Here is a 26,692-nt window from a genome sequence, read left to right on the forward strand (position 1 = left end):
GTCCCTTTCCCCAGGTCCCTTGATCTGCACTTACTACTGGTTTCCCTGCCTCCGATCTATCACCTACCGTCAGATCCACCTTCCAGCAGCGCAGCTCTAAAACCCATATTCTCTATTCAGATATCTTCTATGTAACCCAAAGGCCAAATTCCTCCTCCCTGTATTTAAAGTCCTCTAACCTGAACCACTTTGCCAAACCTGCTTCTCTTATTCCCCGTTAGCAAAGTCCACGTTCCCTGAGTGCCCTGCCCAGTGCTTTCCCAGCTCCACGGCTTTGCTCACAGGTGCTTCTTTCAACAGGACGGCTTCCCACCCCCACATATGTAAAGGGTCAGCCTAAGTGCTGTCTCCTCCGAGATGTTTCTAAACTAGATGAAGTTTCAACTCCCTTCTCAGAATGCCCACTTCACCCTAGTGGTGTTTATCACTTGCAACCAGATCACAAGCTCCAGGAGGGCAAGAAACACTGGTTGTGTCCTCCCAATGTGTTCTACAGGGTATGGTCTATAGAAGGCAGCAGGACAGTATTTTAAATCTAGGTCCAGCCCCCAGTACATCCACAGGCAACAGTCTGGAAAGTGGGTCTCTCCTCTTCCAAGCTTGCCACAGCACATCACACCGGCCCTCCAGCTTCCCCCCTGCTTTGACTGATGCCCCTCTACAGTCCCTCAAGGGTGGAGACCAGATGAGAACCACTGTATCTCTGGAACCTTCTCTAGAGATAGGTCAGACAACACAGAGAATGAGTGGGACAAGGGTTATGCTGAATGGTTTTTCCTCCTGGTTTTGATTAACCCAAATTCTAAGGCAATGAGGTATCCTACACTTCAGATTCATCATGGCAAGACATTCAACAAGCAGCACAGAAGAACTCTGTTCATGAGGAGCTCATCTGGTGATGATGCTCTGAGTTGACAAACTGATGCACTTACCAGCTTGGCCACAGGCATCTTGATAGGAAGGATTTACAAATTCCTAAGAAACCTGACTTTATTCTGTTGGGTGAGAAAAATCCTCAGGAAAAGTACTGGCTCCCTACCCATGGATGATCTCAAGGAACAAAAGAGCCATTATACCATGAAGTTTTTATGCTAAGAAAAACAAGATCAAGACAGATCAGGAAATGTAACTTCAATTCAAGCACCATGAAATTTTGTCAAGCAAAAATAGTCTTTATTCAAATTTAATGGAAACAGGGGTCACTATACTTTGCAAGACGGGGAAAAATAAAATTAAAAAAAATTCTTTTCTTTTCTTTTTTAATATAAAACAATATAATCACAATACCAGAATATGGAACTCTACAGTTTATTTTCTATGGGTTACTGCAGGTATCAATTTTCCTCGACTGTGCTATTCACAACTTTGTTAAGTCCCAAAATATGAAACCAAAGTGGTAGGAAACATAAGACTTCGCACTTTCACTAAATGGCATACATCAAAGGGCATCGATTCAAGGGCAAAACAGTTGAACTCACCATACCTACCTATGTCATCATTCCAGCCTTAAAGCCATCCAGGTACTGAGCTCCCTTGTGGAAAGGCCAGGCCTGAAAGCCAATGCATTTTGGATATTCTACTGTGGGCCATGAGTAAAGGGGGTTTTCAAAGAGAAGATTGTTTTCAGTCGAGCAGGAAGGCCTGACGCCAGGAGGCTTTACGGAGAGGAAGCACTTAGATTTAACAATTGTAGACACACCATTAGGGGAGTTAAAAATGTACAGCAGTGACATATGTTCTACTTCAATCACTTGTGCTACGGCTACCAAACATGTACAAAAGACTTCTTGGGTAGTTCCAGCTGTGGTTGTAGCCAGTTAGGACCTTGAGTGGGACCTAGATCTAGACCGGGAGGGCGATCTGGACCCAGACCTGGATCTAGACTTGGACCGAGATCGGGTTTTTGACGCGGACTTTGATCTGGAGCGTGATTCTGACGGAAGGTTTGGTTTTGATTTGGAATTGGACCTCGACCTGGACCGGGTCTCCTGATTGGCGCCAGCATCCTCACTCTCCACTCGGCCTTCCCTCTGGCCAGACTCGGACTTGGCACGTTCCCGCTCCTTCGAGCCCGAGCGGGATCTCGATCTGGACTGGGAGCGGTCGGTGTCTTCCTTCTTCTTCTTCTTGCTGCTGCCTGACTTGCTGTCTCGCTTGCCGCCTCGTTTTCGGCTCCTCTCGCTCTTGCTGCGGCTCCGGCTGCGGCTGCGGCTGCGGCTCTCCTCCCTGCTTCTCTTCCTCCCCTTCCTCTTGTCCTTGCTTTTGCTGCGGCTGCGGCTGCGGCTCCCTCCTTGGCTGCGGCTGCGGCTGCGGCTCTTGCGCAGGCTCTTCTCCTGGCTCCGGCTCTTCTCCTTGCTTCTGCTTCTGCTCACGCTGCCCCGCTTCTCCTCCGCACCCCTCTCCTGACTGCGGCTTCTACTCTTGCTCTTGCTTTTATGCCTGCTGGGGCTGCGGCTCTTGGACTTGCCTGTGCTGTCGCTGTTCTGGACCTTCTCCTCCGCCTGGTCCTTGCTCTTGCTGCGGCATTTGTCGGTGCTGCGGCTGCGGCTCTTCTCCTTGCTGGGGCTGCGGCTCTTCTCCTTCTTGCTGCGGCTGCGGCTCTGGCTGCGGCTGCGGCTCTTGCTCCGGGAACGGGAGCCTGACCTGGGGAGACACGGGGAGGGCGAAGCCGCGTGTGACTGGGTACTTTCAGGCTACTTACGAGAAGAACAGACTAAAGCTGTGTGTGGAGCTGTGCTCCACAATACGAGGCCCGGCTTGTGCTGGCCAAGGACTGCTTTCTGAACCTGACACTCCAGTCCAGACCTGGGAAGACTGGGAACACGAGTCACATCAAAGTGAGAAACGGTGAGGTGGGCCCTGCACGAATACTAGGAAGACCCACCTGGATCGCGATCTACTCTTAGAATGACTGCTTTTGCTGCTGCCGCTTCGGCTTCTGCTCTTACGAGAATGTCTGCTTCGAGAGCGAGACCTAGGGGAGAAAATTTTTTTTAATACTTGCTGACAAAACGATAGCTTAAGAGTCAATGAAGACATCTTTTCAATCAAAAACATGCACAGCCCTGGCTGTGTCCAGGCACAAAGCTGAAAAAGGACTTTTCTCTCGTGCTCTGGGCCCAGAGATCCAGTCACCCACAAACACCCACAAACACTCTCAGTGCCTCCGATCCCAAACCCACTTCCCCCAGACCTGCTCTTTTTGCTGGATTCCTTCCTTCTTCCCACTGATGCCGACGTTCTTCACCAGCTCCTCATACCTGAAACCACAGCCATCCTCGACTCACCTCCCTCCCTCACCCTCTTCTGCGCTGATGATTCTCTTAATCTTCTCCAGTTTCCCCATCTCGGCTGCCCCTGCAGCAAGCCACCACCGCTCTCCCTGGTACCACAGCAGCCCCCTAACTAGCCCTCCTGTGTACACTTCTGCTCTTCACTTATTTATTCAATTCATTGAGACCAGAGAGCTGTTTTAAAAACTACAGCTGACTCTTGAACAGCTCGGGTTTGAACTGCATGGGTCCACTTACACATGGGTTTTTTTTCCCCAATAAATATGTACTACAGTACTACACAATCTGGGGTTGGCTGAATCCACAGGTGTGGGAACTGTGGATATGAAGGGCTGGTACCCCAAGCCCCACTTGTTCAAGGGTCAGCTGTTCACTCCAAGCTTAAAAAATCTTTAATAAACCAAGACTGTAGACTCTATCGTTTCCTACCAAAAGCAACCAAGACTCCTTGGGGAAAATGACCAATTCCAGGTGCAGGGCAGGAAATGCAAAGATGGAACATCTCATCATGATGGAAAGAGACCTTCAAAGATTCCTGGGCACTACCATCTGTGAAAGAACTCTTGCTCAAAATGTTTAATCTACATCTCAATCACACCTCTCTAGACCTAATGTCCAGTTTATGGAAGCTCAGGGGATAAAGTACAAGTTCAACAATATAAAGAGGAAACATAAATTCAGAATGTGGGACAGTATTTGAAAAAAAAAAAAAAAAAGCTAAGAACAGTAAATGTTGTGGGGTGGGGTTGGGGGATGAGGTAGGGGACTGCTTCAGCCTGAACAGACCCAACAACCCCTAGCAGTACATGACTGGATGGACCCTGGCCAGGAGAAAACACTGCTCTAAGGACACCCATGAACAACTGGGGAAATGTGAATACGGCCTGGACACCAGAGGACTTTCTGGAATCACTGTTAATGTTCTCAGGTTAGAAGACAGAAGTGTTATCCTCATTCCTGGAGACAACATGCTGACGTATTTAGGGGTGAATTGTCAGTTTCTACAACTCCCCTTCAAATGCTACAGCAAAATAAATGTATAGGGCGTGTCTGTAGATATATAGAGAGAACAGCAGAATTTTAGTAACTGTTGAAGCTAGAAGGAGGGCATATGAGTGTTCATGAACCTATTCTTTCAAGATTTTATGTTCAAAAATGCTGCAATAAAAAATCTGGGGAAATATTTAGTAAAGCACATTCACACAAAAATCAAACAAAACCAAAAGACACAGAAGCCAACTTGAAGGGCTCCCAATGACCAAAGACAGAACAATTTGAGCCAAAAAAAAAATTGACTGCAATGGCTCAAACATTAAATACACAAAGATCCAAGAATTCATTCAAAATGGTACTAAATAGCAACCTCATCACCACTTTTGGATGTTGCTGGGCACATTCAATATTCTGACAACTGATAAATAAAGATATCAACTTTTATTTTCCATTTCTTATAAAAAAATTTATTCTAAGGTGGTAGCAAAAGGGTGGAAGAGGGAAATCATCCTTCACAGAACTACAGCCTTTAAATGCACAAAGAGGGACTTCCCTGGCGGTCCAGTAGTTAAGACTTTGCCTTCCAATGCAGGGGGTGCAGGTTCGATCCCTGGTCAGGGAGCTAAGATCCCACATGCCTTGTGGCCAAAACACCAAAACATAAAACAGAAGCAATATTATAACAAATTCAATAAAGACTTTAAAAATGGTCCATGTCAAAAAAACAAAAAACCAAAAAACCCCCTACAACAATTAAATGCATAAAGAATGACAAAATTAGAAACTCATCATGTTACAACTACTACTGAATGGCTTGAGGTAACGATTATCAGCAGATGCTAACACTGCCAGGTGGAACGCTGGGCAGAACTGTACACTGGACGGCTCACTCACAGTGGGACATCCAGACACCACACAAGTGCTGCAACAGGAAGTACAAAGCACCTGCTAAAGTACTGGCCTCACTCTAAATGCCTTCAAGACCTAACTATGACTGTATAGGAAACATGGGGGATAGGATAAAGGCATGTGTTAAACATCACCAGAAGAGCACAAGCTGCAAAACCTCAACTATGGGAAAATCCTCAAAACAGAAAACCATTTCTTCCACAACTAAACGGATGGAAAATAAGAAGAGGGTGAAGGAGGACGCAGCCATGATTAAAAGGAGAATTAAGACACATGTCATCTGACTGCAATATGTAGACCTAGCTGGGAGTCTAACAAACAAACCAACTACAAACATACATATGCATTTGAGGCAACTGGGGAAAGGTGAATACAGATGTGCTGCTGTGGTGTGGCCTCATGATTTTACTTAAAAGGTTAGAGATACCCATTTTATAGGTGGAATGACAGGATGTCTAGATTTGCCTTCAAACAATGCAGCAGGAGGGGGTGATGAAACAAGACTGGCAAAATACAATGTACTGATGGATGGGTGACAAGTATAAGGGGACTCAAGAGTCATATTTTCCCTAATGCTTTATACAGTTAATATTTTCCATAACAAAAAGCTAAAAAAACCCCAAAAAACCCTGGAAAGCTTAGACAAATGACTTCCTGCTGCTCTTAAACCCTTAACCTGGCCTGTGGCTCAGCAGGATCTCGCTCTTCTCTGCCTCATCTCAAGCCACTCTCCTCTGCTCCACCCCCCGCCAAAGGGCCTTCAAAACATGCTGTTCTCTCTGCTAAAAAGGCACTATCCCCTCTCTCTGCCCACCAAGCCCAACTCATCCTTTAGGGCTCAGTTTCTAGGACATATCCTTATGGAAGCCTCTGCCAGCTCTCCAGACGAGCTGGGCCGTGTGTATTTCCTTTGACACACTTATCACGATGGTAATTATTTGCTCAATGCCCGTCTTCTCCACTAGACTGAGGTTCATGAGGGCAAGGACCATATTTGTCTTGTTCACAACTGCCTGGCCCACTTGCAGGAGAACTGCCAAATAAGACGGTCTGCACTCCTGAGTAGCTGGAGTATCTGGGAGAGTAACCAAAGCATCAGTGGTCATGTTTGCCCCCAGTAATGGTATGATATAGGGGATCCATGAAGAAATGTGAAAGAAGGTCACTGATGCCTGCCTCAGAGGAAGGACTTTACATCTATTTGTACTCACGACAAAAGAGTTCAAGAGTTTCACAAATAAATGTTCAGTTCAAAGTTCAGAGTCACTGAGCCAGACAGAACCACCGTACTGAGACCTCAACAGGAGAAGGACAACGGGCTATCCATATGCTTGTTAACGAATTTACAGCAAGCTCCAACACTTAAAGACGCCAGCAGTACCTTGAGTGACTCCGGCTCCTGGAGTAGGACCGGCGTCGTCTAGAACCGGGCTTGTCTTCAACTAATCTGATTTTTCTGCCATTGACTTCAGTTCCATCTAACTTTTCCAAAGCTCTTTTCATATCAGAGTAAGACACAAATTCAATCACCCCTTCGTTTTTGCGTCCCTTGTGAGCGTCTGCATAGGTCACCTCTCCTGCCTGACGCATATAATCCTAAAGAAAAAGAAAATCCCCAAAGAGGTTAACACACATTTTGCGAAAATACCTAACACAATCAACAAAATGAAAGTTTTCCCTTTCTAGGAAGAAATGCCCGCTTTCCTCAGAATGAAGTTAACTCTTAAGTATTTCCAGCCACACACCAACCATTTACTGAGGTTCTTTAAAGCCTTAGGCATTAGATGGGTAGTAGAGATAATAAATATTTAACTGTTCCTTTAAATAGCTTTGTTTGAATATACAATTTTTTAGTTAACTATCATTTCCCAGATTTTATGGTAGCAAGTTCTTTGTTTATAGAAGCTTCAGAAGCTCAAGTTACTACATTTCGGTCAGGTCTTTTGCATTTCATCATAAATCCTTATGGAAAATATGTATAGCTGTTGATAAATATCTAAGGTAAAATGTAAACAAATTAAAAAATGGATTATGAAAGACAAAAAGACAACAGAACAATCTTGTCCAGCTCTGGCTTCAAAGTGGAATGACCACCCATGTCCCTCCACCACTGTAAGCCTCCTTCCTCATTGTCTTTGAGGACTCAATATAATCCAGCAAGAGAATACAACTAATATGCTAGATAAATACTGAAGTGCTATATAAATAAAAGGAGATGTGATTAGTGTTTAAAAAGAAAATGAAATCTGGATAAACTTAAAACTTAGGTTCTTGTGGCCAATTTCCCCATGTCTGTTTATATATAATATATACTCAATAATAAATATTTGTGGAATGAATATATGAACATTCAATAGCAGGTCACCTTTGTTAACGCTTTCCTCTCCATATTTTACAAGTTACAAACACTGAATATATGCCATTTGATACTATTCCTTTGCTCACTGCATCATAAAATGTTTACATGTCTTAACATACATTACATTCTTCCTAATTAGTGTCCAATACTTTTTCTGAGGATTTCCCAATTGTTGGGACTTTTAGGTTTTATATATAGTCTTTTGCTATTATTCATAATCTAGTAATGAACACATTCATACAAAAATTACTTTACTTCAACTAAATTATTTGCAGGAGTGGGGGGTTCTGGGCAAAAGGCAGGGAGCCCATATAATTTATCATTCAAACTAGGATATGTCTAAGAGGAAAGGAAGATGTTATTAAGTTATGCCACACCTGGGACTGTCCTGGGCAAGCTGAGATACTGCCATACTTCCAAATTAATAATATTAGCTGCTAATGTATTGAATGTTCATTGTATGAGAGGTAGGATTTAATTAATTTAGTCCTATTTATAGCCACATGAGGTAGATACAATCATTACCCCCATTTTACAGGAAAGTGAAATACAAGAGATATTAAGCAAACTGCTCAAGGTCATTCAGGTAGTAAGTGAAGGAGCTGGGGTCTGGACACAAGCAACCAGACTTTAGGACCTAAATTTTTAATACCCCCACATCGTGGGTGAAATGACCAATTCTCAATGTTGCTACTCTATAAACTTCACCTCAATACCACCACTGGGTGTTACGAATTTACACATTTTAAAAACTAACAATATCCCTTAAATTTGTCTTATTTTTGCATTTCCTTGATCAATAGCTAGCTTTTATTGTTCCTGGAACCATTCTAGCCTTTTTATATAAAAATGCATTCATTTCTCACAATAACTCTGAGTAGAAATGAATATTAATCCCATTTTACAGTTGAAGAATATGAAGCACAAGAGGAAAGTAAGTTGCTGAAGTAAAATAACTGATAAGTGGCAGAGCTGGGATTCCATCCAGGCAGGTGGGCTCCAGAGTCCTGCTCTGAAGGCTCCCTTGACTTCTAGGAAATCGGCTTGACTACTCTCCCTTCCTGAGAGGGAAACTGCCAAAGGCACAGAAGTATACAACTGACTGAGGACGCTGGCTAGGCTCCATTTTAACCCCAAGTCTGAAAGTCTGTCTAGTTTCTACCCATAATGTTCAATCCTTAGCTCTGAGAACACTGGAGTCACTCCTTCAGGGAGCAGAGTCTTGCTGGCAGACACCCAGTAAGGGCCTGCTGGAATACTGACAACTAACACAGTGCACTAGGAAAAACACCAGCATGTGTTTTAGTCCCAGCTCTTCTGCTGAGACCAACTGTGTGAATTAACGTTTTCTGGATCTCATCTTCCTTGTTTGCTAAAGACTGCTGAGAGCACATTAAAAAAAGAAGAGAAAAAAAAAATGTAAAAGTGCTTTGATAAGTTAAGACTACCGGCATGTCAAGGATTCCTAACTACTTTCTGCTGAACCTAAATATACTCACTTGTTTTGCTAGAGATGACCTGTTTAATGATGGACTAAAAATGAGAAGTGAGATAGGCAATTCTGAACAACCTGTATATTTGCCCTCCAAAGACCATCCAGGTTAAGGCACGCTCAGTAAGGTTTTTTTTCCCTTTTGAGATTAAAAACCAACACCGTTCTCAAAAACTGAGCTGTGATCAGTACGCTGCATGGCCAGTATAGCACTGGACTGTACTTTTTGACATTAAAGCTCTTTCAGGACAAAAATTCAATGAAAAACAAATAAATCTTAGAAAAGAACATGGGTCAGATAGTCATTTTCACCAATGAGGCTCTACAAAGGAAGCTGACACAAACTTGCGTATTACAACTAAAACTACAGGCAACACTGCTAGCTGCAATTTTTTCTTCTATAAGGGAGAAATGACATTGTTATCTCTCTATAACATTCTCTACAGAGGAAAACTTCACTTAACGTAGGTTGTCCTTAGCGTGCTGGCCCCATAACATACAGCAGTCGTGAGGTGCCGATGTCTTTTGTGTTCCTGTGGAAACTTTAACTGGAAAATTTCCAAATGTTTTGGGAACGCTTTCTCTGTGTGCCTGGGCCTGCATAAAATGACTGCTTTCCCAACCTTAACTCCTGACCAACCGCATCCCAGAAGGTTAACAGGGCCCAAACCTTTAGGTCTTGCCAGCTGCACCGACTTGACAAATTCTCCACAATAAGTCTGTATTCTGTGCGGGTAGGAGGGCCATATTTATCTCGGCCACTTCTTCTATAACCATATCCACCTTTGGAAGGTTCAAACAGATGAGATTACTTCAGTGGAGGAAAAAGAAAAAATGATACAGCACATATTCCCCTTAAATATACCATCTACCCCCACCCCAAATAGTATATATATTTTAACTCTATCCCCACCCTTAATTCTAATCTAGATTAAAAAAAAGCAATCAGCTAACATGAAAATTTACTTTAATTTACAAAGTTGTAAGTATGTATATTCATTAATATTTATATTTAAAATTAACATGCATAAATTAAAAACTATTAACAATTTAACAATTTAGAAATAAGTAACCAAATTACTAAATCAGTTACTGGTGTTACTCACAGTGATTAAAGTTTTTGTGAATATTTAATATGAAAAAAAGATTTTCAGGCACCTATTTCAGTTTAATCTCATCTGTGTCTAACCCTTGGGATCCTCACCACCCAGGTCTAATGGGGAAAGGTTGCGGTCGTCACATGGCTTCCTGTTTTTGGTCAGCCAAGGGCCACAATGGTTCAAAGAGCCACGCATGGAAAGGTAACCCAAGGTCAGCAAATGGAACAGGCAGTCATCTTAGCCTCAAAGGATTCTTTTAATTAAAACATTGAGGTCTTTGTTAAATCTATGTTAAACAATTGCATTACAGAGAAAAAAAACAACACAAACACACATCATTAAACATATTTATAAAGTATTAAAACAAGAAATGTCATTAATTTAATTAAAATTAAACATTATTAAAGATGTTTATTTGCAATTTTACATTTAAAAAGATACATAATTTATAAAACAAATGGCTTAAATATTAATACAATTCAATGTAACATTAATTAATTAATTACTTCAAAAATCAACATTTAATAACAGAGGCATGTCACTGATACAAATGCCCTTTAAATGCTTACTGCGTCCAGAACCGTAACTGCCGTCTCGTCGTGGGCCGCGGGCATGCTCAACAATTACTCGCTCACCACAAAGGTCTTTGCCATTCAGTTCATATACAGCATCATCTGCATCTCGCAGATCATCAAACTCCACAAACCCATATCTAGAAGAAAGCAAACAAAATCCTGGTTGGCACCATTCTGACACTCAGCTTCACTAACATTAAAGAGAAAGCAATGAGGTTCATGCTTAGCAAAGGTTAGGCGGGTTGGTTTTGCAAACTACAGATCAGCTTTCTCTTCCCTTTAGCGGAAACCACTCAGCTTTGCGCCCACGGGCACTGCAAGAGGGCAGGGAGACTTCTCAAGGTTTACTCTCTTTCTAATAGGAGGCTGGCTAAATATACAGAGACCACTTCTTCTGTTCCTCAAGTAGCTGGTGGCAACTGCAAAGACCTCCACAGGGATGCTTGGTATAAGGTATTAAAATACATAATTCTACAAGATTGAATATTTGCTCTTTCAAATCATGTAAAAACTCATCTTTTTTAGCTTTGCCCCAAAGTGGTATCTTAGAGAACAATTAGACCTACATTCAGGCACTGTGTCTTAACTGTTAAATCATGTTTGGAATAACAAAGCAGGCTTAAAAAAAAAAAAGAAAAACCACAGTACCTTGATGCTCCTTAGTGAAAGAAAAACAATTTTTAAAGTTCCTATTTCTCTATCTAAACAAATAAGCCACAAGTAAATTAACTATTCTAGAAACTACTAGTGAAAAAAATCTGGAGCTATTGTCTCCTTCATGATATTCCAAACTCATTACCATGAGGTTTTAGGTAGGGTGGAATTCTCGGTTTAACACACATCCAAAAGAAAACAACCCCCTGCCCAATCCTATTAATGCCTGCTGAGGAGCACAACTCATAAAACTAAAATGCCAAATTGGTAAGATATGTATAAGCAAGGTTAAACAAATGCCCTATAAACTATGTTATCAATAAACTTTTAGTTTGCTCTGATGTGGCTTTGTGAGCACTGCCTATACTTAACAACCAAAACCATCTTAATCATACTTAATCATACAAATTACAAGCAACATCTTTAAACTCTAGCAGAGCTATGTGCACAGGCAGACACTGACTACAGTCCTCCTCTGGGTTTAAACCTACCGGAACTAAAAACAGGTTACAAGACGTGTCGGAAGTTCATCCAGCCTGACCAGAATCATTCCAGTTTCCTTAGCATGTAATGCTGTTCTCAGCAACATGTTAAGTAAATGAGAGAACTCAGAATTGAGAACTTCTTCCTTTACTAACGATTACAGAGTTTCTTTCAAACAAGAGTCTCTCAAGGTGACAACGTACAGCTAAAAACTTTGGAGGGTTCTTTATGTGGAAATGTCTATGAGTGGCATTCAAACTTTAAGAGTCACTGAATCTCAACTCCATTAAAGAAAAGTAACACAGAAACACCCAGTGTTTAATGGGAAATGTTCTGCAATAACACAATTCGAAAGACACGTGGCTCAACTTACGGGTTATGGAGTCTTTAAAACATGGTTTCACACCTCCATAAGCTGGAAATGCCGAGCAGCTTAGTAAGAATGATTTTGACCAGGACTGTCATATCTGACAAAGCAAGTAAAGCCTCTCCAAATCAATAACTTCCTATGTTAAAAAGTGCTTTATGATCACTAAAAAATCTCTAATAGATAAAATATATTGCAGCTGCTTCTTCCTTTCCTAAATAGAATGAGTGATCAGGAAAGCTATACTATCATTTTTAGAGATAAAGTAAATAAAAGGGCTAATAAAAAAAATCACACCTAACTACTTTCTACTTTGGTTTATTTTCTAACTAGATCATAAAATACCCCCTGTCCCCAAAAGTACCTTCTTTAATTTAGTTGTCAAGACTGGTCACAGGTCTGCTCGGCCCACTTGCCCAGATGCCAAGTATAGAGGGAGGAGAGAAAACACCCAACATGAGCATGATGCGATGGCCCCTACTCCCCCTAAGGGCTCACACTGGCTCAGCACCATTCAGTGCCCCTAACTCATCTCACGTGATGTCAGAAGGCCAACGCTGACTCCTGAGGATTAAATAAAGAAATCACAAAACACTCTGTTTTTCTTCAACAAGCGGGTTACTTAGTAGCCACATTTTGGGTGGGGATATCCTAGTCACTTATTAAAACAGCTGACTTAAGATAAAATTTACTTCACATAAAAATCTTGGCTACTACTCTGTGAAAAGCCACAAAATCTATTTGGAACATTTTAATGTCAAAGTCCAGTCCAAGGATTAAATCAGGAACCTGACTGTCACTTCTCTCTGTCACTGACATGTTGGGTGGGCTTGGAAGATTAAACCAAATGTCGTCCTGCACCATACACCATACCTGACAGGATTTCTGTTCTGAGAGCAAAGTAAAGACCAGATCAGCAAGTGGTTGCTTTTACGACATCACTGTTTATTCAGACCCGTTTTACTGAAATGACTTCACTTCACTCAGTAGCAGTGAATGGGTTCCCCAAATAAGACAGGAAGACTAGATAGCAACAATAAAATGGTACTTAACATTTATTAAGTAATCTCTATGTGTAATACTAAACAATGTTATCTTATTTAACAACCACAATACCCAAGAGCCAGGTACTGTTATCTCTGTTTTACAGATGAGGAAACTGAGGCACACCAAGTTAAACAATGTGCATAAGAAAACAGCAAAACAGAACGCTATTAAGACTGGAACAGCGGGAACTGGCCTGGGTTCTAGTCCTGGTTCTGCTATAAACCAACTCTGAAAAGCACATTTAAATCATTTTATTTCTCTGGGTCCTAGTGTACCTGTGAAATGAGGGAGCTCTGAGGTTTCCCCTAACATCACAAGTCTGATAGTTAAAATTAGTCCCCCTCTGGCTTAACGATGGGATAAAATTTTAGTTTTATTTAAATGGTTTAACTGTCTCTGAATTAAATTTTAGTGCCTTCAAGAACGTAAAGCTCTCCCTGGTAACTTCAGAGAATCTTTCTAAGTCGATCTTAACATCCCTTTGTCCTCTGTAGCAAAAAACGTGAAGCTAACCTCGTCTCTCAAAAAGTACTCTCCTTTTGAATCCTTTGTCACAGGAGGGACATAAAATACACGCATGCACGTATGCACACACTGTGTGTCAGCACGTATTTACATATCTCTGCCGTGACCTGTAAATAAGCCTCACAAACATAACCCAGCAGATAAATGTCTCAATTCTAGCTGCAGAAACCCTTCCTCTTCTCTATTAAAAACGACCATCTCTCAGTAATTCTAGTATGAGAACGAAGAAGATGAAGGAATTGAAGAGAATGAATCTATGACAAATTTAAAAATCCCTCTAAGGCAGGGACTGATAAAAACAAAAACGAACCTTTCTTCAATGTTTCTCTTCCATTGCCTTTTCCCAAACTCTTTTCCTCTAGACCACGTTTAACCCTGACAAATTTAGCCAAAAAATGATGGATGAGGAATTCCTGCCATTTTCTAAGAAAAGTGGGCACTATGATTCTTACCAAGTATAGACAGGTATCTGGACACCACAAACAAAAGCCACGATGAATTATGTGGACTGTTCTAAATGTTAGTCCATTCTTATACCACTGTCAATGCTCTCATACTATCAATCAGAACTCTGAAAGGCTAGAACAGGAATGAGATGTCTTTAAAGTACTCTAAGACTTCAATTTTCAAAATGTTAATCACACTCTTTCACCCAAGAAAAATGACCACCTCCTAATAACCTACATCAGCGGTCCCAAATACCACTTTGTATGTCCTACTGAAGAGGATGGGGAGTCTGCCTCACCCCTCTAGGAATGGCTTAGGGCCATCTCCGTCTTCCAAACCTCTTCACTGAACAGGGCATGACTAAGGGGTGCACACCACCAGCTGACTGACGGGGGGTGGGGACGAGGAGCGAGGGAAAGCAAGCCTCCATGCGTGTGCCTGCTGTCACCGCCAGTACTGCTTACCACGGGGCATGCCTTGGATGTTCTCTCTATAAGAAAAATGTGCCCCTTTCCACGGTGGATCTCTGCTCACCTTTGTCCTAAAACTGTGCCACATGCTTTTCTTTGTATGTGGACATGACAGTCCTCAGCCAACCATCAGCAGGATGTGAGTTTTGTTTTCCCAATGTGGTGAGCCATTCCCACATTCACTCATTTTCCTTGCAAGAACCGAACCTCTCCATGGCTGGTCAGGATTAGGGATGTTGCTGTAGCCAAGGAAAAATTTTCATCTGTTGAAGTTAACCCATGGGGTGGCTTGAACCCTGAAACTAGGGTCAACAGCACTGTACTTTAAGGGCGGAGCCCTTAAATCTACCCTGAAAGAAACGGCATTCAGTGAACAGGAATCAAACAGCTCTCTTTCAAAGCACTCAGTGTTGATCCTATGCTTTATCCAGCTTGTGTTATGAGGTGAAAAAAGTTAGGGCACACTAATAGGATAGTAACAAAACCCAGAAATTCTTGCGCTCTGCATAAAGTGCTTGGAAAACTGCAGAAAGATATTTCTGCAACCAACTCTCTAGTGTTCAGGTGAGGCCAACTCAGAGAAAGCTTGTGAGTGACAACCATGTAACTGCCCCCAATTCCAAAGGTCTGCAAAATTCCAGGGAAGCAGTGGTCAGGCCCTCAAAGTAGAATTAACCAATGTCACATTCACTGCTCTGAGTCACTGATTATGGTTGCAATTTGGCTATCCCAGTAACCGAGGGTTGTTTATAACCCACCACTAGGAGCTCCTACCACATGAAGTGGGTTCCTGAGTTCCTTTCTATCCTGAGACAGGAAGGAGGCTGCTCTGGGCATTCCGGCCTCCCTCTCTTTAGCCTCAGAGGAGGGAGGGCCATCACGGCCACCCGTGGAAGGTGGATGACTTACCCGTGCTCACTGAGTGGCAGAGCTGGGGTGCGACTTCAGGGCTCACCAGTACCCAGTCTGGGGCTCTTTTCACGTCGGCAAACTGGCAGTTCCCGCACACCAAGAGCTCTCTGCTTAGAGCTAGTGTGGATTCCTGGTCTGCACACGTTGGCCACAGCTCAGTCTGCACTTGATCTTTCCCCACCTTCAAAGAAGAAAACCTACCTCATGATTCCTCTCTTCTTGGTCCCCCTGACCACCTGATTCACCCCTAACAACCCTGTCATCGCCTTTGACCGTTTCTCTCCGGTTGCCCACTCAGTGCATTCCCCAGTTCTACAGTGTGCTCATTCTGCTGGGCCCTCAGGGCAGTCTCTTCCTATTTGATCACCTTACTTTGTTCCAAAATATGGCTATTTTTACTTAGTCAACTTGTCTCTTTATATGTAGCAGGGAAAACTCAGTTGCTATATCATTCTTTGGCTCAGAGATCTACACTGACTGCTAAAGATCTTTGTTGATGCCATTCTCTAAACCTGGAATGCCTTGATTACACAAGGTGAATCATAGCAACCATCTTCTATAGACTTGAGAATTCTCTCTTTCATGAAGTCTCAGAAACTTGCGGGACTCCAAGCATTTTAGCACTATCTTTCACATTAGCACTTTTATTCGATTTTATGTTTTACATGATAATGTTCTGGTGACCTTTCAAGTCGCACTCTTTTTCCTTTGTGCTTATCCTCTCATCTGATTATGAGCTCTTTAATATTAACAAAGGTTAATATTTAGAATAGTGCCTGGCACACAGTAAATAATTCAGCTATAATATTTCATTCATTCCTCATGTCATATGTGAAGAATGCACTACTACTACTACTATCACTACCATTTTACAATGAGAAAAACGAGACTGTGAGAGGCTAAGCAACTGGCTCGTAGTCAAGGAGCTCTTCAGCAGTATAGCTGGATTAGAACCCAGGTCCACCTGACTCCAAAACCCAAGCTCTTAACCACAAGGTCACACTGCCATTGTAAAGGCAAGTGTTTCTTCTCTCCCACAGTCCTCAGCACAATCCTTTCAAATTCAAGAAGTGCTTGACTTGATAATCTAACCTAATAAGCCAGGCTGTATTAACATTTTTTTGATACAGCGGGGTAAAGTCTCCAGAGGAAAAAAGAAATTGATCTTGGGACAGGTGAAGCACCTCTAAGCTTGGGGTATGTGACAACCAGGTTACTTTCACTCGTCTTTTGGTTCCCATTAGCCAGTGTCAGCCATCTGGTCCTTCCGAAAACATGTGTGGGTTCAGAACATAACAGACTAGAAGAATAGAGGAAAAATAAGATTATTCTGTGCAATCCCCATTCTGGAGGCCCCATAACCCCTGGAATCTGTCTTTGGTTTTAAGGCTCAGCAAAAATTAGACCAGCATAGAGATGATGGAAAGTTGGGCCTAGAGGTGGTAGATGTGAATGGATATTGACAGTATTATGTATTTAAGAATGCATTTAATTAGTTTTGTAAGCAATGGTGACTGTGACCAAAAAATATACGCATGAATGGTGTAGGGGGAAAAAAATGAACCAGAAATTAAAGAATACTATAAGGTTTACAGACTTTCAATTATACAAAGATTATAGCAGCAACCTGAAAAGTACTTTGTAGATGGCAGGCATCTATGATCTGATTTAACTCCAAACCACTATTAACATGGCTACTCTAGCCTGCCAGGACTCTTTCCCTTTTCAAATTCCTTTATAATAATGTTCACAACTCTGAGATTTACTGATAATCTCATAGATGAAGAAATGAAGACTCAGAGAAGTTAAGTAAAGACTACCCAACACCCAGGAGTCTTCAACCCTAGGTCCTAACCTAAAATCAACACTCCATCACCATGTTCTACTGTCTCCGTACCAGTGAAAAGAAGTGGTCCATAGAGCAAAGTTTGAGAAACACAAGCTCTAGCACAGAAAATCAGTTACAACAAATTATGTGCTGTGGAAGACAAATGCCCACATGAATACTAGCCTCTTGTGAGAAATATTACATGGCAAGAAATACCATTTCTGCATCTGATGTGTACTAATACTAGTAAGTTGTGAACATCTTCTAAGCTACTAGTGGAACCAAACCTACATATCAATTATCAACATTTTAACATCAGTCTAGGAAAATAGAGAAAGATAAACCATTGAGAAAATATCAGCCCATCTCTGAAGGAACATTCACATACTGGAGTGAGGAAAAGAGAACAGAAACAATCTTTATTCTAAAAACTAAGTGATAATACAAAATTCCTTCAGAAAGCAGGAGGGAGAGAGGAATCTGTAACCAAATTCAAATCTAGTCTTACTTTGTAACCGGTCTATGGGCCTATTTGCCATTTTGTTTCAACTATCCAAAAGCCTTTCAAAAATGAAGGAAGCAAATTCACTTTTACTAGCCTACTATCATATTTCTACCCTATAAAACTGGACTACTCCCAGAAAGCAACATACTTGCATGTAGTTTGTGGATTAAACTATTACAACCATAACCCCTGTCATAATGAAATGTGTCACTGTGACCTTTTAAAGTCAACAGGGCTACTTTCCTTAAAAGGGGGCAAGCATAATCATATCTGTGTCCATTTCAATTTTCTGACACTTATCAACACTAAGGGAAAATGAAATGAAAAGGTCTCACAAGAGGTCAACTATTCCCTGATGACACGCTAAAGTTCACGAACACTCAATCACAAATTAAAAACAATTAAAAAAAACTCAAGAGATGAAAGTCATATTGCTAGTTTAGAATAAAACTTCTGGAACATAAGATAGAATCATTAACTACAAGTAACAGTAGTTACTTGTAGTTAATGAAATACAGTTGTACACTCAGCAGACAACACTACCTGATTCCACACCAAAGCTACAAACAAAACCAGTTTGGTACTTACCTCTAAAACGACACTACGAGCAGGGTGACAGGTGTTGAAGCCTTTTAGAGGTTATGCCTCTTAGGGCCATCTTGGCTGTTTCCATGTCCCTCATAACCACCCACAGTCCCTGTTTCTTTTTCTTTTTAGTTAAAGATGCCACTCCTCATGCTATTTCTCGGGGATGCCCTTCCCCTGAAAATCAGTCATTTAATTCACTATTTTAACAGATGTCTCAAATTCCTTAAACATTAGTGTATCAATAGCTTCATTTCATCCACACGAAATAACTTTTCTCAAAGTCAGCTCATCTGGCCTGTGGTTACTGACTCCCTTCCTGAGCCTCCTGCTCACATCTTTCACTCCTGACGGCTGAATTCCAACCTCTCTCCTCCAGTTTCCCCCTCTCCAGGTCTTGAAGGCCTGTGTTCATGAAGGCCCCCATCTGGCATCCAGGCACAAGACATGGTTGGGGGCCCTGGTGGAGGGCCCTTTAAGTGCTTCTTCGGGTATCATGTGCAGTTCCAGGACCTCTAGACTTTCACTCAACACACAGGAAAGGTCATGCAGGGCACTTCCTCACAATACAGGTGTGCAAATCCAGGGCACAATCCACCCCCCACCTTCAGCATACTCGAAGACCAGACAGTCCTAGCAATGACAACAGGGCAGAGACTGTTCACTGCATTTACCTGCACAAATCCTACCCTGGTCTCAGCCATCACAAAGCTGAAGCCACCATTCAGCTCTTCAAAGAGCAGCCTGAGGAGAATCAGCAGCAGCCTCCATCCAGGGCCAATGTCATAAAAAAATACCACCTGTCTCACTTTTGGCAGTAACTTGTCAGCTTGTTGGAAGTCTCTGCAGAGAGACTAAGGACTTCAGGCCGTGGAACTTTCTCATTCTTGGAGGCAAGGCCCCAAACGATAGGGCTGAATCATCTGGAAGGAAACAGCATGGGAGCAGCTTTGACTGACACTGCCCATGCTGCATCTGGTATGTGCATAAGAAAGATCTTCAGTTTCCAGAGCTGTCAATAACTAAATTTGTAACCTTGGCCCAGCCATTTAATCCTTTATCGAAACAAACTAGAGACAAAACTTGTTTATTTTAAAATTTCAGTGTTAGCTTACAAATTTATAAATACCACCCCCGATAGTATTCTCTCAGACGCTTGGAGCACCTTTCTTCCGGGAGTTCAAAACAATTTTCTGTTTAGGTTACTTGGAAGTATCCCAAAACAGTGGGAACCCAAACCACGTTTTATCTAGGCTACATCCTGTGCCTACCTTTTAAGGGAAAAACACTTCATAAATGGCCCTTTTATTCACATGGTACCTCAATAAGGAAGGGAGGAGCAAGCTATTAAACCGAGGAACAGGGATTTAAAATGACTTGGCCAAATAATTATAGACGATGCTTTATTCTTATCACCAAACTGACTGGGAAACCAGGAACAAGAAGCGGAAGTCTCAAGCCAGGGCAGTTTAAGGCGATTTAACATTTGGTCAAATCGCAGCTTGGTATGTTTTCTTGGCACTGACTTTTCAAAATGACACAAATTAAAAAATTACCCATGGCTTAAGGAAAAAAGTAACATAGTTAATATATATTTTTTTGGAGGTATGTTGACTTCAGCACAAAAACAATTTGGTCACATTTGTAATAGTTGTACTATGAATAAAACAACGACAGAATGCTAGTTAATCCACAGTCCTATTTTTCATGATTTCTTACTCGTTTAAGAAAAAGTTCTTGGTTAAAACACCTGAAACCATTTCACCTGTTAAATTACCAAAGACTAAACAGTACGGCTGCTCAATGCTGATGAGGCTGCCATGATGGGTGTGCTAATGCACTGCTGGTACAAGTGTAACTGGCACAGCTTTGCTGGACAGTTATTTGGCTACATGCATGGAGAGCTTTCAAAGTGTTCACTCCTGCTGTGACACATGAATTTTACTTCACAGAACCTTTCCTAAGGAATGATTAAAAATGCAAACAAAGTTTGATGTACATGATATCCATCACAAGGTTATACAGAACAGCAAGAATTTAGAGACAACCCAGGAGGAATGGGTGGGTAAATCATGATACAGCCATACGATGGATTTTATGCAGCGACTAAATGATGTTTATGACAAAGATTTTAATGTAATAGACAAAACACAAGAGAAAAATTAAGTAGAAAAAGTGGGACATAAAATTGCACATCAGACCTTGTCTATGTTAAAAGGATTCTTAATGATACTTCTATTCTACTTTCTGCTTTTGGCATTGTCTAAATTATCTAAAATGAACCTGTATTTATTTTCTAATCAGGCAAAGTTCCTGACTCTGTTATGCTTGGTAGGCTAAATGGATAAGGCTTAAACGCTGCAAGAAAACGTCCTAATGTATATTTTTAGACATTCTAATTAAAAAGTCATAATATTAAAAAATTGCGGTAAACAGTTGAGAGTTCAGAAAAACAGTAACTATTAAATACAGCAGGTGAAAATATAAATAAATACTATGGAAACCAAAAGATAGCAAAAGTTAAAAATGTGGACAGCTCTCCATATCCTTGGTTGAACCCGTGGGTATGGAGGGCTGACTATGGGACTTGGGCATCCGTAGATTTGGGCAGAAGTGCCTGGAACCAATCCTATGTATAACCAACCCTATGCATACAGTGAGGGACAACTGTATACACTCTGACTCCAAAGTCCATTTTCAGGAATCTGCCCTAAGATTTACATAAAGGATGTTTGCCACAGTTTTATTTATATATGTGTAAAATAATGGGAAACCAAAGACAAATGCATTGTTTTGCAACATGGTGTTGCTTATGTACATTAAATAGTATTTACATGTGGGAATACTATGTAGCCCTTAAGAACGAGGCCATAGGAGAACACTTAATGACAAAGGATCAAGCTGTTAGGTGGAAGCAAGTTACAAAACAGAGTACAGTATGAATCCAAGTTTGTGAAAAAGGGAGGCAGGGAGGCGTAGGAAGTGCATGCACGTGTGCACAGGGGAAAAAAAGGCAGTCTCAATGCGCAGATTGTGTCATCTTTAATTTTTTGTCTATATTTAAAAAAATGTATAACAAATATGTAAAATTTTTATAATCAGAAATAAATATATACTATTTTGAAACATTATACAAATTAAGTATGGGCTTTTTTTTTTTTTTGGCCACGCCATGCAGCTTGCAGGATCTTAGTTCCCTCACCGGGCATTGAACCTGGGCCCTCAGCAGTGAAAGCGCTGAGTTCTAACCACTGGACTGCCAGGACGTCCCAAGAATAGATTTTTAATAATAAACCAACAGTACAATTAACCAGAAACCAATAACGTGGAACATCAATTATAGTTTCCTTATTGCCTCTTTAAAAGACAAGAAGGAAAACGAGCTCTTATCAAGCATTCAGTCAAAAGAGAAAATCCCTGTGTAGGTTCTGGGGTTGGCAGAGATTCATCCCAGTATCTCAGGCCTAACAATGCCTTACAGTGCTCAGGGACAAACAGAACAATGACCTGACTCACTGAAAGCCTTAACATATTTAAAAAATTAAGGTAACTTCTACTTGAAGGAATTTTAAACAAAGGGTGAAAGCAAAGAACTTCTTGGTGATACTTAGATTTTGTGAAAATCCAATTACACAGACCAGGACACCCCTGAAAATTCTGGTTGTTCATAATTTCACAGTAATGTGAAACACAGGTTCTGAAATTTATAGCCAAGTTTCCCTGAAGAGTTTTAATTCGCACATTTAACCAACTAAAACAAAAAACCAAAACCACCCCCCCCAACCCCTCAATGGTTTGGGGGTTTATCCAGCTATTAGGCAAATATAATAATCTTAGGATGTGATATGTTTCATTCATTAACTAAAATAAGGAAAAATTAAAATATAAAGATCTATGACCAAACCCACAATATTCTGTGGCAAAAAAAAGTACTATATTAAAAAGCCATCCACATCTTACATGAAAAAAGTAATTTATTAAAAAAGAAAGCTCACAGAATTCACAAATAATCAAAAAGCAAAAGTCACCACAGAGTTGGAAGGCTATAAACAAGTGCTAATACTGTTGCTTCCTTGAGCCTTGATCCCACAGTGGCTCTTGCTGGAGTTAGAGTGGCACATAGGAATGAAGGCAACCAGAGGGGATCTGGTGTGGCCTATATGGTCATGGAAGATTTATATCACGTTCATGGTCCCAAACTGAACCATCTTTCCAGGAGTTCTCTAAAACAAAAGCAATCTAGATTAGGGTTAGCTGGTACAATAAAAGTAGGCAATGCACTACTGCATACATCTCCCTTCTCCTAATCCCAGGAAGGTCCATAAAATGTTCTCCTGGATACTAAATCTCCTTTGGAGAGCTCATCTGCTTCCTCATTTGGTCAACTTTCTATTATTCCATTGCTTTATACCTATTTAATTAACTCTGAACTTTACCCACAACTGTTTAGCTCAACATATCTACTGTCTACTGATAAATCTCACTTCCACAAATCTGAATTCTTCAGCAATTCCTCAAAGCCCTAACCATCCCAAATCTGCTTCTGAGTTTCAGTTACTAATAATCACAATCCAGAAACATTAAAAATGCCTCTCGAGGGGCTCTACTATCCTTCATAAAGTTTCCAGAACTATAAGCTTACACACGTTGCTAAATTATGCCATCCTTGGACTTCCCTGGTGGCGCAATGGTTAAGAAGCTGCCTGCCAATGCAGGGGACATGGGTTCGATCTCTGGTCTGGGAAGATCCCACATGCTGTGGAGCAACTAAGCCCATACGCCATAACTACTGAAGCCCGTGCGCCTAGAGACAGTGCTCTGCAACAAGAGAAGCCACTGCAATGAGAAGCCCGCGCACCACAATGAAGAGCAGCCCCCGCTCGCGGCAACGAAGACTGGAAACAGCCAAAAAAATAAAAAATAAAAAATAAAACCCACTTAAATAAAGTCAATTATGCCATTCTTTCAAACACCTCTGCTCTACTGCCATCTAATATAGTCAATTCTTGCTTGAAATACATCTATAATACACCACTGATGCTTTGTTCAGAAGTCATTTTCCCCTGCCCTGATTCCTGAATGCTGCCAGGAGGTGTACCTGTTTGGTGACTGTCACACCTGCCTTCAAATCCCTAAAATGACTTCCCATTTCTCATTCCCTTGACTTTCAATCACAGACTTCATGAATATCATGGTTTAGCAGCTGTAAACAACTGTAAAAATGAATAGTTCCCCAAGAGACCCGCGTATTTAGGGTCCTGGAAGGATCAGTCCTTCCTCTTAGATCACCATCTCTCAGGTTGCTCAATTATTCCCTTCAGAACATTTGAACTCCTACCCATGATTTGGAATGTTTAGTGTAAAATCTTACAGTTTTTGTTTCTGATTTATGTTGTTAAACTTCTAGATCATTCATGAGACTCAATCCAAGCTAGACTGTTTACTATATCTTAAAATTCTTCCTTATTTGACCATCACCGGTTATGACATACACTATTCCCAGACACTTCACTTCAAGCCCCAGTCAATCCACACTTCAAAGCCTATTTCAAACAAATCTTTTCAAACCATTCCAAGTTTCACTTGTGAGTTTAAACTGAGAACAAGCATTTCTTAACTCAAAGTGTATGTTATAACCATAAGCAATTTACTCAAAGACAGACTGTTTTTCTGCCTCCTCCATTCATTTAACACAGTAGCAGGCATCTTGTTGGTTATCAACATATTTCTTCCATTAATTAGTTTTCCCATGAACATCAACATCATTTCCTGTTCACTATCACTTGAGTAACCTTGGAGAACAGACCTCACCAAATACACTTCATGTTATGTTACTAAACATAACAAGTGAAGATGTCTCCTTATGATCATGGTCAAATCCCTCTGATTATAGCTACCATTTACAGCTATGAGCCAAATGCTTTACAATTATTATCTCTAATCTGCCTGGTGGATGAGGAAACAGAATCAGAGAAGTAACCTGCCCACAGAGAGTAAGTGGTGAAGCTAGGATTTGACCCAGGCCTGTCTGCTTTCAAGTCCTATGCTTTCCCCACAAAATTTAGTTATTCTGTCAACTTAGTTGGGCTCTGAAGAAAACTGGGAGTTTGAACTTGCTTGTCCAGACATATGATATGTATCACAAGAACAACCCACTGTCCACTTTACCTAGTATGTTGAAGATCTGAGAGCTCTACTGAACAAAATGAGTAATTTCCTAAGCTTTCTGCTCTAAAAGAAATCAACATTGATAATTAACACTTGATAAAGGACATCTTCCTTAGTAAGAAGGTGATTCTTCCTAACAATCAATTTGATTTGACTTTTTAAACCCAGCCAACAGTTAGAGTACACGGTAGCTTCCAATTTTTCTCAAATGTTCAACTTAGGTATCTTTCACTACTTCTCAAGTGTCAGTTGCCAGTACTGCATTAAGGGAGTAAACTCAAGCCCTATCAGACATGTTGCAAAGTAGATCTTAAAAAAAAAAAAAAAAGCCAAGAGTTCTTCTAACATCCAAAGTTTAGTACCCTAAAATGTTTCCCTTACTCTTTTTTTTATATCCATGTGTTTGAAGTCCCACCTAACGTTTCCTGGTTCTCACAGTTTTCCCTGTTGAATATCTTCTCCAGGCATGACTCCTCATCTGTTTTCCCTGAAACGTGTAGCCCCTGCGGGCGCTGCTCTACCAAAATGGATTAGGAATACAAGTAACAGGCCAGGTAGGCAGTATATCAGCGATTTCCTAACTGTAGGTCTCCGTCTACATCAACTAGTCGACTTTCTCTAACCAATTCTACACCGACAAAGCAATTTTTTGGCAAGTTGGAGAACGGAAACCGCAGCATGGAAACTGTACGCAGTCTTAAAGATAGCGGGCTAAGACTTTACCCTTGTACAGGGAACGGTGAAGGCTTCCAGCACCGCAAGCCGATACTTTCGAAACCGTCCCTAGACTACTCAAACCAGAGTCTCCCGCCCAAAAAGTGCAGCACATGGCAAGTCTAAAGAGGGCGTCCCTTCAGAGCTCCCGTCGCTGGGAGAGATGCGCTGTGACCATCTGATCCATCAGACTGGGGAAGAGGTGAAAGGGGAGGAGGAAATCTGTTTCCAGCAGCCCTCAGAGCGGGAAAGGTCGGTCTCTACTGGAGACGAACCAGGATCCTGTCGCAGGGCCTGGGAAGGAAAAACCCAGGCCTCCCCGGCGCCCTGGAGCTGTGCCCTCCCTCCAGCAGCCCCAATCCCACTCGGGTTTTCCTTCTCCCCGTCCCACCCGGAGCCTCACCCTCGCTCCCATTATCCCTCCACCACCCCCACCCGCGCAGGCGCAGTGGGAACCGGGGCCTACCCGCGCCCCCAAGGCGCCGCGACTATGGCGGAGCCGGAGCAGGCCCACAGCAGCTCCGCGCGGGGCAGGGGTCCCGCTCCCGTCCCCGCGGACTTCCCGCCACCGCCGGGGCCCCGTCCCCACCCAGCAGGCCCCTCTTCCGTCCTCCTCACCCGTTCTTCAGATCCACCTCCAGGATCTTCCCGTAGCCCTTAAAGAAGCGCTCCACATCGCGCTCCCGGGCCTGGTAGCTCAGGCGGCCGATGTATACCCGTGGCATCCCGGCAACAGCGGCGGCTGCTTGGCCCGGCCCCAGCCCCCTTAGGCGGCGGCCGGCGAAGCAAGAACGCGGCGGCGGCGGCAACGGGCGGGCGGCGGGACGGACGCAGCCGAAGCCGGCGACGTACGCGAGCACGCAGCTCGCGAGCACGCGCTTCCCGCTCCCCCGCCCTCCCTGCCGGCGGAGAGTAACGGGAGGGAGCGCGCATTCGCTTCCCGCCCGGCCAGGGGTGGGGGCGGGGTTTCCCGGGGGCGCGCCGGCGTGGGGCGGGGCCAGGTGATCGACAGGCGGTGCGGGGGCCGCCTGTCCCCGAGTACGTTCTCTCGCGAGCTTTACGCGCAGCGCCTGCGCCGCCTTGCGTAGCCCACTGGCTTCGCCCCTCCCCCCGGAAGTGTCCGCGCCTCCCCCGCAGCAGCTTTTTGGGTGTTTCTGCTTTTGTGCTTCGAACCGGGTTTGGTTTCCACTTTAGAGCATATTTGGCATTGAACCTGGTTTCTAACCGTCTAATTATCTGCGACCTGTGCTCGTTACGCGCCTCCTC

At 42.4% G+C, this 26,692-nt stretch overlaps 2 protein-coding genes across 3 annotated transcripts in view; both read right to left on the bottom strand.

The window, feature by feature from the left end:
- Positions 1-1,151: 1,151 nt before the first annotated feature.
- SRSF4 (serine and arginine rich splicing factor 4) lies at positions 1,152-26,292 on the bottom strand. The gene is made up of 6 exons (XM_057703102.1): positions 26,045-26,292; positions 10,716-10,858; positions 9,717-9,829; positions 6,577-6,791; positions 2,885-2,974; positions 1,152-2,643 (listed from the first exon to the last, which is right to left on the bottom strand). The coding sequence occupies exons 1-6, from the start codon at positions 26,149-26,151 to the stop codon at positions 1,818-1,820; spliced, it is 1,494 nt and encodes a 497-aa protein (XP_057559085.1). The 5' UTR covers positions 26,152-26,292; the 3' UTR covers positions 1,152-1,817.
- MECR (mitochondrial trans-2-enoyl-CoA reductase) overlaps positions 10,722-26,692 on the bottom strand; it is a 51,315-nt gene continuing 35,344 nt past the window's right edge. For both annotated transcript variants that reach the window (XM_057703064.1, XM_057703032.1), the window contains 4 exons: positions 15,624-16,926; positions 14,779-14,953; positions 12,590-12,789; positions 10,722-10,858 (listed from right to left, as the gene is read on the bottom strand). The gene's annotated coding sequence lies outside the window, so the exon portion shown is untranslated. The remainder of the gene's footprint in view (positions 10,859-12,589; positions 12,790-14,778; positions 14,954-15,623; positions 16,927-26,692) is intronic.

Source organism: Hippopotamus amphibius, chromosome 1 (assembly GCF_030028045.1).
Source record: "Hippopotamus amphibius kiboko isolate mHipAmp2 chromosome 1, mHipAmp2.hap2, whole genome shotgun sequence".
NCBI lineage: Eukaryota > Metazoa > Chordata > Mammalia > Artiodactyla > Hippopotamidae > Hippopotamus > Hippopotamus amphibius.